Source organism: Phoca vitulina, unplaced genomic scaffold (genome assembly GCF_004348235.1).
Source record: "Phoca vitulina isolate PV1807 unplaced genomic scaffold, GSC_HSeal_1.0 scaffold17, whole genome shotgun sequence".
Lineage (NCBI taxonomy): Eukaryota > Metazoa > Chordata > Mammalia > Carnivora > Phocidae > Phoca > Phoca vitulina.
In genome coordinates, this window is record NW_022589720.1 from 8,856,389 (window position 1) to 8,869,144 (window position 12,756).

Consider the following 12,756-nt stretch of genomic DNA (forward strand, 5'->3'; position numbering starts at 1 on the left):
CTTACTAGAGTTACCCTGTTTTGTTTGATAGTGGGCATGCAGTAAATATAAGTGATATAATCCATAACTTAAAAAGGTAAGAGAGCTATGACAACTCACTAAAAGAAGAAAAAAGGCTATAAAAATGACAGTAATATGAAATGGAAAGGCTATGCCATTTAATAAAATAAAATGCATTTAATATACAGTACAAAATAAAGAGGCTAAGCTGTGGCTTGAAAAACAAATAAATTTGGCTTCTTACTAAGCCAAATTCCCCTAATATGAAAATGTAAAACCTTTCCATCAGAGATAAAACGTTTATCCTCATTTAAATATACAATGTTAAATAAAGCAATGCTAATTCCATCATGTATTTCTCTATTTAGCGTTTCCTGAGTTTACCATTCCACTATTTCTATGTTTTCAGGAGCACGTCAAGAAAAATTACTTAAAAATAGAGTGCTGAGGTGTTATCTGAAGAACATTCTATCCACATAAGCTGAAAGTACTAAGGGATTTGGGGCAGATTTCAGGCCCTTTGAAACTGAAAACCTGGATAGCAGACACTGCACGATGTAAATGTAGGTATACTTCTTATTTCTAGGTGTTAACAGTGAGCATTTGTTACAATTTATTTTTAAAATAATGGAGGTTCCACCAAATATAATATTTAACATGGACCCTCCAAGCCATTTTGAATAGTGCTAAAGTAGCTATCTCAAAAAATACCATAAAATGGTCCCATTCGGCCTTTTATGTTGGTAAGAGTGATTTCTCCTCACAAAAGAATCTATGAAGCCCCTCAATACAGTACATAGGCACTTGTGTGTTCTATCAGAGAAAACTCCTTGAGCCGAATTTTAAGCATACTACCAGAGCCAAGTGACATGTGCTGCTATAAAGAAATACCAAAAATCTGACATATCTATAATATTCACAGATGCAGATATATATCTATGGGACTCTATCAGCATAAATCAAATGGCTATGAATAAAACATCATTTAACCAATTCTAACTTCAGAAGCAGAGCGCCACTAAATTTCTCACCACTGCTGGAAAAAAGAAAACAAAGAGAAACACAGCTCGGTGAGAAGAATTTCTTTGACACATATGCCCAAGTTTTTATCAACACCCAAACTACTTCAACCTAATGTTTACTTTCAGACACAGAAAAATAAAGGTAATTGGATTTTCTAAATTTTCAACTTGTGGTATAACCTGGAAGACGTACCACTTTACACTCTGATACGGAGAAACAAGCATGCACGGTGACAGAGCACGGTCCTACTGAGACAAGAAAGCACCTAGACCGTGACATCTGAAGTCAAGTGACGTAATCCCCAAATCCTCCATTTCCATCGTCCAAAAGAGAGCTGCACCCGATCCTAGCAAAGAGCTGACTTCTCAGGCACCTGCCGAACCACAGAAGATACTGGAGGGCCATGATCAGTGCCCACACTCCAAACCAAACCAAAGATTATAAAACCCAATGTGAAGTCAGCCCTTTAATGCTCGGCAGTGACACGGATTCAACAATGTGACATCAATGGAAAAAAACGCCGTAACAGTGCCTGGCTGGAAAAGCTCTTTAGGCATCGAGGTCGGGAAAAGAAAAGGTTTTGTACCCACCTGGGATCTTTCTGAATGCTATCGATGGACGGGGATCTGGCCAAGGTGCCTTCGGGCGGGAGGGCAGGGCCGGATTTGCTGTACGGAGACTCGACGGAGGGACAATACTGCAGCTGTCGGTAGGGGTCGGCGTAACTGGAGGCTGGGCCAGCGGCGTAGCTGGCCCTCTGGAAGGTGGCGGCGGCGGCGTTCTGCGGACCATGCTGGCTCCCGGTGCGCTGCAAGGGGATGGAGTCGACACCGGGGGAAGATGGGGCTACGACAGGAAAGTAGGGACAAAATAAAAAATTGAGGACCTGCTCACAGAAACGGTTAACCAGGTCTAGGCAGGGGGGAGAATTACACACATAAGAAAAAAAAAGGGGGGGGGTTGTAAGAATAAAAAAATCATCTGTCATATTTGAACCAATACATCCAATGTCATCCAGTATCATGAGAATCAGCACACTAGTTCAGAAAGAAGCCTTTCAGCCACAGGGGAAACGCATCTGTTGTGTGTTGCGTGCTGTTTACCATTTTGTTAGTCTCACGTGTAAACTCCATGTAAAACCCAAACCCGGAGGATCCCTAGGGAATCTTTTATGAGGGATCATGGAGAGTTGGTTCTTTATTGTTCATGGGGAGTAAATTCAGGCAGTGTTCATTCAGGTGATGTTATATTAATTTCATTAAGAGTGTAAAACAAACTTAGTAACGTGGTTAATTCTCCCAAACGAAAGGAACAAAACCACACGCGTGGGGGTGGAGGGGGAGAGAGAGAGAGGCGGGGCTCCTATTTCCACAGTTAGTCCTGGGGCATTAAACACAGGATTGCTTGCGCTGCTGGAAAGCAACTCCCCAAAGATTTTCATAGGCCTCTTCTTCAACCAAAGCTGTCAGAGTAACACATTCGGTGAAGGGTAGGCATGTGGGAGAAGGTGAAGACCAGTCCAACTGCAACACAGACAAGCTAATGAGGCGACTTGCCTTTTCCGGAAGTATCTGAATCTTTTCAAAATGTCTACATTGTTTTGAGAAGATTTTGTGTACCAGTTACTAAAGTCAGTTTGACTAGTTCCAAACTGAATTTCAATTCTGTTTGCTGCATGGATTCTTTTCACATGGCATTCTTTTTATCTGGTTCTCAAAAATATTTGACATCTAAGGTTTAATGAACATATACAATGGAAAGAGCATTTTTCATGTTAACAGAATGTGACCAGTTATTAATTGCTGCAATAATTGTGAGCCATGACCAACCCTAGACAGTACGATGACTTTCTGGCATTGCATGCAGATCAGAATAGATCCGAAAGACAGCCCGTGTCTGGATACGGCCATTTACACCATGGGAGTTCTGTTATGGAATAAGGTTTCAATTATAAATCAAACCCCTCAACTTCGACTTCCTGAATGCTTACTATTAGTGGATGACAGGAGAGCTTATATTGTCCTCTCTCACATTAGGGGACATATGCCAAATCAAACACACAAAAAATTATGTCACTTTGAGCAAACAATTTTTAAAAGAAATTAAGGAAATTTTGTCAAATGACAATAAGGTTGTAAAGTGAACTGAGGAAAACATTCTCAGGCTGAGAACTGAGTTTTAAATAAGGGTTCAAGGCTTCTCATTTCCAATGAACTGTAATACTTAACCTTACAATAATCCAAATTAGGAGAAGAGCTACTGTCGCAAGGTGAAGAGTAGAAGAATATTCAAGAAAAACTTCCTAAGCAAAAATTGTACGTATATGCTGAGGAGCAGTCTTTGAAATGATGAGGGTTGTCCTGATGGATTAGATTTCAAAATGATCTGATGAGACTAAGAACATTAAGTTTGGAAAGAGAAAATGTGTCTTACATCATTTTGCAATTTCTAGAAGAGTTATATTTTCTCCAAAATATTACAAACACGTGTAATTAAAACTCACGTCTTAAAAATGTATGGACGACGTACTTTATATTACGGTGACAGGGGTTGAAAATTTAGGCCAGGCATAACCTTGCTTTTGGAAGAACAAATGCACAGAGGCAAACAAAATTTCATTTTCTAGAAGAGTTGTGACAAGCTAGGCAGCAAATCCAGGGCAAAAGGGGAAAACTAAATACACCTGACATTTTCCACATAAAGGCATTTTTTTCCTTCGGGAAAGTAGTATCTACGTTTAAGCTTGCTGAAAATGGTTCCTAATATCAGAAAAGAAATCCTTTTCTACACGAAAGTGTTGATCATGAATACAGTAAGTACCGTGATTAACAGGAAAAGAGGACAACGTAGCAGAGATCAGGAAATAATATCAAAATCTTAGGGAAAAAAATACTTGTTAAACAAATAGTATAGGGAAGGTGAACAACCTGAGTAGCCATGGCGAGAAACTCTCAAGAGACCTTAAGTGGAAAGAGAATATCATGAGAGTTGTTGAACAAAGACACTCCCAGCCGCGAAGACTCTAAGGACACTGGATTCAAAGGGGAAAGCAGGGTGTGCAACACAGTTTCTCAAGCAGAAACAGGAAGGCAACATCTCAGTACAGGAGGAGAAAGAAAAGGCGGAGGTGAGTTTATGAATAGAGGTAGGCTCCTCTGTGTGCTTCCCTTTGGCCCGTTTGGGGTCAAGGTCATGGAATGCATTCAGGGCTTGGCTTCTGCAGTTGGAGTATTGGGTTCACATCCAGGTCTCTGGGCAATTCTTGGGATCAGATGAGTGAGTTACTGAGCTTTGTAAGCTCCAGCTTCCTGACTGGGGCACGAAGAGAACAAAGTGGCCTCATGGGATCACTATTTGCTTTAAAGACATGAGAAGCATTAAACATCTCATACGGAGAAACTGCTGAACAAAGGAGCTATTGCTATTTTTACCATTAACAATGCTGAAATCAACTAACATTAGAAAAAGAGACTGTCCTGGGGTGAAGACCCCTGCCCCTGGGTATCAGAGTTTAGAGCTCCTGCAAGGGCTTTTTTTCCTCCACAGCCCTGTATGAGAGTGAACATGTCATTCGCACCTCACAGTGAGGGGGGAAACTGAGGCAGGGAAAGATTATGTAACTTGCCTGAGTTTGCCTGGTATGTAATTAGAGAAGGGATTCAAGCCCTTGTACCCTGCTTCCAGAGTGTATACTTTTAAAAAAACCACCACTGTGGGGCGCCTGGGTGGCTCAGTCATTAAGCGTCTGCCTTCGGCTCAGGTCGTGATCCCAGAGTCCTAGGATCGAGCCCCGCATCGGGTTCCCTGCTCCGCGGCAAGTCTGCTTCTCCCTCTCCCACTCCCCCACTTGTGTTCCCTCTCTCACTGTGTCTCTCTCTGTCAAATAAATAAATAAAATCTTAAAAAAAACCCCAAAAAACCACCACTGTAAACTGAACCAAGATTTAAAACTTCAAAATGCATATTAATGAACTACTTACATGGTAAGAATATTTAGGAGAGGCTTAAAATTAAGGGAAATGTCTACTAAAGACACAGAAGATACGTGGGTTTATAACAGGAATTAACATGAATATTATATTGAAAAAATTGTTAAAAATTGGTGTTAATTTATACCATTTCTCATTAAATTGAATTTACTGGGATATGCAGAAAAATATTGAGAAAAATTCTTTACACAGAAAAATCTAACTTTGTTCATTTCTAGAAAAATCAAAGAACACGGATACCTATAGTTATCCTAATTTTAAAGTGTTTTGAATTTTAGTTTAATCACTGATATCACTATATTAACAAAAAAGAGGGTGGACGATGAAATCTAAGATGGATGAACAACTTCCAAAAAGATCTTATTAGAAAATCATAATCGCATTTATGGCACTTGATAAATGGCCTTTCAGAAGTATCATTCCTGAATCCAGCGCTTAAACTTTTAAGTCATTCTAAGTAGGATACCTGAGGAGAATTTCAAAATATAAAATTAGAATTCAAATTGGTCCTGTCAAATTGAGAAAAAAAAAAAAAAGGAACAAGACTGATCAGTGAATGAAAACGTAAAACAGCAATACAAATGGGGAGAAAATTACCCTATATTCAAGTGCAGGTCATGGGATCGTCTTGAAAATGCCCTGGGTGTTATACTTAACTAATGAGTAACTGTGCATCAAAGACTAATTACGTACTATACAGTGTCTAACTGAACATAATAAATAAATAAATAAGGTTTTAAAATCTTGTTAAAAAATAAATAAAATTATATAAAATTCCTAAAGATTTAATATGTCCTAGTATAATGTCACCACAAAAAATTCTAATTATTAAAATATTAAAATGTTGTGTGTCATAAAAAATAACCCAATTTCCTTGTCAACTGCATCATAATGAACTATTATCAGATATTAACTATGCCCATTTTTGAGTCTTGTCATTTACAGTTACTGCTCTGATGCTCTTGAGGAATGTGTTTCAGCTTCAAGGAAAGTCATGGAAAGAACTTTTGACAAATAAAGGTTTCTGATATCCTTAAGATCATGAAACTAAACTGGATAAGGATTTCTGGAACTAATGGGAAAACTGCATTCAAACAGAACAAAAATTAGTAACATGGGACCAAATAAATTCAGAAAGATGATTATAGTTTTTATGACTCTTGTTTAAAACATTGCTGGTTCTCTAATGTTTGCTCTTCCAGATTTAAGAAAACTTTTTCTCTCAAGATATCTATGATTTACAGAAATATGATAAAATATTCCTTTGTAAACAACAACAAAAGAGAAAACGTGTGAGAATCTAAACAGATCTCAGACTAGCCATCAGTAAAATAACAAGGCAATGCCTTATATTTTTTAAGTGTGGCACAGGAAAATGACTTAACATTATACATTAAATTCTCCCATTGTGCCCTCCGTGTGGCTCATGCAAACCATGGCTGCCCATCAGTATGGATAAGCGGATACTGGCCACATTATTAAAGACTTCCCTTTAACAGGATGTCTCCTGAACTTCTATCTGGTTACACATTTTCTCTTAGAGCTCAGCTGACCACATCACCCATGTTACAGGATGGCTCTATTCCACGGAATCTTCCCATGGAAAACTGAGGTGGAAGGTGCTTCCTCAGCTCCTTAAACACCCCCCCATCTCTCCTCAGCTGCTCCGCAAACAGCCCCTTCTCCACTCAATAAGCTCTTAGAGCTCAACGAACCGTGCTGCTGGTCTCTTTGGGGAGATTCTAAAAGCAGCCTCTTCAGCAGCTGACTTGATACTTCACCTGACATCTATGCTGTTCACGAAATTATCTGTTTTCTTTAGAGCTACACAAATAAAGGTCTACTGTACAAAGGGCGGGGGAGATGTTTTATGTGTTGTATTTGCTTGAAAGAGGGGAAGAGGGATCCTTTTTAATAAATCAGGCATTCTACTTTGATGATGATGGATGGTTACATCCATTCTTTATTGACAATCAAAAAAAGAGAACAGAATAAAATATAAGAATCTGGCACATGAAGAAACTTGAGGGGGGATATAAGATAGGGTTCAACCAAAAAGAAAAAACACTTATTTTTGTTTTTGTATTACTTATCTTTGCTTTTCTGTATATTTGTATATACAGAAATATGAAAACAAATTACATTTATACCTGTTATATAAATACAAAATAAGCACACAATAAGCTAATTAAGCAATACTTCCTCTGCAAGCTCAGAAAGTAAAGATGGCTTAGGTGACAACAAGTCCAAGAACTTGGCCATGAACTCTCTTAAAGAGAGTTGGACTCTGTTATTTTAGGAATGAGGCACCTTTGGCACTCAATCCACTATATTCCCAGCAGTATTATTATCTAGAATTGAATTGCAAAGATCTTCCAATTTTCTGCACTCTGCACGGGCTGATCCATGCTAAACTCAGTGGGAAAATATGCCAGGGTAAATTTAACGTAATCTTTCTGTTTTCATTTTAATTCCAGTAGAGTTCACATACAGTGTTACATGGGTTTCAGGTGTACAATATAGTGATTCAACACTTCTATATGTTACTCAGAGCTCATTATTAACATAATCGTTTAACTTCATCTATTATTACCTTTGTGGGGAGAGGAACTGCAGGATTTTTAGTAGTAACAGAATCATTATTATTGGTTTGGATGTTGATGGTTCTGGATTTTGCCAATGAACGGTTCCTACTGGCAGACCTGCTGTCCTCCCTCAGCTCAGTTCAATTACACTTTTTATTTACACCGCTTTAGGTGACTTGACACAAGGAAGCATCTGGAAGCTCTTCTCAGTTTTAAGATGATACTTATCATTGGGTTCATTAAAAATTTCCAACTGGGTAATAATGTGCCCCTGACTTTCTAGACTTAAAAAAGTTAAAAAACAAAACAAAACAAGAGGTTATGGAAGATCTAATTTGACTTGCTCTAATGGGAAGCAATCATTTTTACAGTTTGAAGTAACAGCATTTAAGAAGTAATAAATGCTAATATTCCACGTTTTTGTGGACTCAAATGATGATTTTAATTGAAAATGTTATTTATATGTTATTGAATAATAGTAGTAAAATTTTATGAATATGAAGGTTCTATGAAATGCCTCTATAACCTTATTAAGCACTGGCTAGTACTGCAGAGAATTCAGTTTTTTAAAAATACTTTCTCCACATGGGCAAATATTTTCATCACTTTTTTTCCTTTTTCTGTTGCAGTATTTGTCAACCTCAAAGATATTTAGCAGATTTTCTCCTTGCAACCTACCTTTGATAATTCATTCTTTCTTACAAGCTGACACGTTCATCACAGAAAGCTTGTGTTCTCCACTCACTTAAAAACCCATTTATCCCAAAGTGAATTCATGTGACTATCAGTATAGCAGACACTGGCCATTTCTATTAGGTTAGAAAGATGTTTTTTTTGGGGTGGGGGGAAGTGTCAGAGTCAAGCATTTGTGTTGATCACGTGACTCCTAAGTTGACAGTTATCGGTATGTTTGAGTTTGAAATAAAAATTCGTGTTACTTAGTTTCTGCTTAATAGACTTCACCATCAGCAAACCCATGAAGATCCCATATTCCTTGTCTGGCTGTTCCTCTTATTATATAAGCTCTGGTTTTGACAAGCCTTATCCCAGATGAAAGGTATGTTTTATTTAAACAGACATCCAAGTTAAAAGTGTGCCTCTTTAAATTTTCATCACGCAAGAAAGTAAAGCTTCAGACGTTGGGTGGATGTCCCGTAAAAGCAGGTGGGGATAGTCGTGCCACCATCGGACTCACTGGCCTGCCTTTTCTGCTGGAGTTCACACAATGCCGCCTCCCTGCACACGGAAGGAACACTGATGGTGGCCCCCCTCCCTCATTTTCTGGCTGCACAAGAAATGAGTGGCGGTCGTGTCTGGCAAGGGGATACTCTCTGGGGAGCCCTGGGGAGCAGACACCACTGCTGATTCAGGAAGTGACCCTTTTACCTCCTCTGAGGCTGCTAGGTCTCCAGGGCCACAGTGCTGGCTTCTCTCTCAATCCTGTCCTCGGGCATGCGGTGTTCTATTTGCCCTCTGCCTTCCTACTAAGAGCATATCTGGACCCAGGAAGGCCAATGGGCCATCCTCAGAGCCTGCTCCCTTCTGTTGGAACTGGGTGGGGGGGGAAAGGTCTGTGGTTCTTGTCTGACAAAGGCTGGGGTGCAGGAACATGAAATGTCAGTGTGTGGGAAGGGGGCAGAAGACCCTCTTCAGACCATGGTCCCTGGCCCAGCCCTGGGCGACAGAGTGCCTGCTCAGCGGAATGAAATCCTACTGATTTCCAGTGCTGAGTAGTGACCTTGTTTGTATGTCTCACCTTCCACAGCCTGGAGCAGGAGAGAGGGGAGAAGTAGGATTTTAGCACCCTGATTCCCTAACATGTACATAAATACGTGTGTATAAGTATGGTTAGGTAGCTTTTTGGTTTGAGAAAGCCTAGAGGACCTTTTGCATGCCGAAAGGATCGTGGTCCTCATCTGAGTTGATGTCTGAGATTTAAATCAGTCTTTCCAGTAAGTAACAGGGGTGAGTGGCTACTGTGGCAGCCAAGGAGACACAGAGAAGGCAGGCAGAGAGGAGAATGGATGAGGATGGTGGTAAGCTGAAGTCTGAGGGGAAAAGTCAATGAAGGCATCCCCCGACCCCCTTTGGCGGGGAAGTTTAGGAAGCTTTAACAGGTCTCAGCCTCAGTGTCTACAGCTGGGTCCTGATCGTCTCCATGCAGTCATCTCCCTGTGTATCCTTCAGCTCTAGAACAGTCTATTACTCAGGACAGCCTTCGTGGTGTTTGGGGTAAGGGAGACGCAGGGAAAGGGTCAGCAGAGGGCCAAGCAGGGCAGGGAGAGGAGAGTGGCCATAGAGCCGAGAGCAGTGCCCAGAAACCAGAGCAGGCAGGGAGCATAGCTCCAGCACTGAGTGACCAAGAGCGGATGTGGATGAAGAACACGCACCTGCCAAGCCTCTACTTCTTGCCGAATAACAGAGGAAGGTGGCCTTGGGCCAGGGTAGGGGGTGGGGGGATTACGTATGGCACAATCAGGGGTTACAGGTTATCTGGGAATGAAAAGATACTATGTGTTGTTTAGTGTTTTTATTCATACTTTGTCTTCAGCTTTATCTGAAATGTTCTAACCCTTAAGATGTTACCTTCCATTGCCAGTTAATTTTCCATATGTTCATGTCCTATTATGAAAGGAGACTGAATGTGTTTGAGGACAAGGAGTAGATAGAAGGATCTTTGGATCTGCCAGTGCATCTAGCACATGGTGAGTCTTCAACAGATACTATTTGATTGACAGGATACAAAATCCACGATGAACATGGATGGGTATTTATTTTCTTTTCAAATGATGACTTTAACAAATAGTTTCAACCAAGATGTCTGTTAAGAGCCCAGGATCCAGGGCAGGACTGCCTGTGTGTGAAGGTTTGAAGATTGGCTCCACACAACTTGTGTGACCTTGCGAAGATGACTCAACATCTTTGTGCCTCAGTATTCTGGAAAGTGAGCATCCTATCAGTACCTCCTTTAAGGTGGGGTTCTGACAATCTGTAAATGCATTCAAAGAATTTGGAACAAAAGCCATGCTACATGCTTTCGTCTTCCTATCTCACCTGCTCGATACTATGGCACCATCTTGTAATTCCCTAATTTTTTAGGCAAGTCCTTTTGTCTTCATTCCTGAGTGTTGACTCCTTGAACAAGAGCAACTGGCCTTCAATCCCCTTGGCTTACTCTCCTTGAAGTATCATCTGGAAGTGCCTGAGGGGTCAAACTGAAGGAACTCCAGCCAGTGTCCTGTTACCCAAGGGCTGAGACATGAGACTGGTTGCTCAAACCACCTCAGCCACGGATAGGAGCCGGAAGTCAGTGGCCCTTAATACTTCAAGTCTAACAGGCCCTATAGAACCTGTCCTTTCCTCCCAAGAAACTGAGGTGTTGGCTCTGGCCCTGGAAGCCCACAACACGGGATGCGGAAAAGGACCTCCCGAATATGGGAAAGCAATCTTAGAATGTTCCTTGTTATTAATTTCTAATTCTGACTTTTACTAAATATAATTTAATAATATTGTCTAATACATACATAATTTATAAGGAAAGGATATATACCCATTTTAAAGGCATTTTTTCGAACATGTGGGTTCTGACAGAGACAGTTCCTGGGATTGCAGGGTTAGCTAAGGAAGTGTCAGGATTTGAAATAAAATAAATTAAGTGTAGAAACAGGGAGTAACCTGAGCAGGTACAGGGGAGAGAGAACCTGTGGCTTCATACTTAGGGGTTGGAGAGAGGTGGTTTCTCCCCACCTGTCATCCCATGAGACCATCCATGCACATCTGGAAATTTCCATATTATTGCATAAATCAGCAGATTTCCTCAAAAGTGCCTCAAGTTCAAAAGGGCAGGCTGGGATGGGGTCTTGGACATCCGGATGTCGCAACCTCAGCAGCTCTCTGCCAGGGCAGAGGGTACTGTTACTGAGAAAACCCAGGCAAAGAGTTCTTCTTCTCTGATGCACTTAGAGAACGCTGCTGCCTTCCCTCATAGGAAGGACGAACCCCGTGTTCTTTCATTCGGCATGGCGGTCCGCTGATGGCTTAGGGCAGGGGTCGGCAAACTTTTCCAGAAAGGGCCAGAAAGTAAACACTGTCAGCTTTACCAACCCTACGGTCTCTGCTACAACTACTCTTCAGCTGCTATAGCCCCGAAGCAGCTAGAAATGATACGGGGACGAATGGGTGTGCCTGGATTCCAGGAACTTTATTTACAGACCCCAAAATTTGCATTTCACATAACTTCTACATATAAAATATTCTCCATCTTTTATCTATAAACCATTTAAAAATGTAATAATTATTTTTAGCTCATGAGCAGTATTCAAATAGGTGGCGAGCTGGATTTGGCCCATAGCTAGAGTTTGCAGACCCCGGGCTTAGAGAAAACACCAGTTTTGTTTTGTTTTTGTTTTAATTGGTTTTTAAAGTGTGAACATCTTCCCCTGTCTTTAACCTGACATAGAAGAATGAAGTATTTTTTTCTTAGTGTAGATAAATTTTTACAAAACCCCCAGAAGCTTATTAACAAAAGACAGTTCTAAGAGGCTACGAATACAGGACAGAGAATCAATATAACCCTTTTTGTTGTCAGTTTTTATGCAAATTACATACTGAACATCACTGAGGTTATCTTTGTCTCTTATAAGGGGTGTGTGGAAATAAAACTATCTTAGTTAGGAGTACGTGGCCAACTCGACGTTAAAATAGCCCAACCTCAGACAGGAGTGGTTTCTAGCAGGCCGGTGATGAGAGAATTCTGGCAGAAGAATAAATGGGTATTCTTTTGCGTCTGAACCAAGATATGTATTATTAACATTGGATGGCATTTATGATGTCAAAAATAAAGGAAAGCATTTTGTGCCTTTCTTCTTATGATGCAGTAAAATACTGAAATGTACATATCAATAATCAACCATAAAAGCAACTTTGCTGGCCTGGATTTCAAAACGTGTAATTTAGTATCATAATGCAGTTAACAAAATTGCTATGCTCTACTTCGTGGTAACTGGAAGTTACCATGGTCTGAAGATGCAGGGAGGCGTGTGCCAAGTTCTGGACTAGAGATTCAGTTTTCCCACGCCTGAGGCTCTGTTCGAGGGTAACACGGGTCATTTGAAGTGAGGGACAGAGCTTTGCTGTGTGCAAACCATCAGCATCATATT

At 40.5% G+C, this 12,756-nt stretch overlaps 1 protein-coding gene across 5 annotated transcripts in view; it reads right to left on the bottom strand.

Moving 5' to 3' along the window:
* The window catches only part of CTNND2 (catenin delta 2), an 887,227-nt gene that overhangs the window by 336,305 nt on the left and 538,166 nt on the right, over window positions 1–12,756 (bottom strand). For all 5 annotated transcript variants that reach the window (XM_032415368.1, XM_032415365.1, XM_032415366.1 and 2 more), the window contains one exon: window positions 1,614–1,869. In XM_032415368.1, the coding sequence (XP_032271259.1) occupies window positions 1,614–1,869 (256 nt within the window). The remainder of the gene's footprint in view (window positions 1–1,613; window positions 1,870–12,756) is intronic.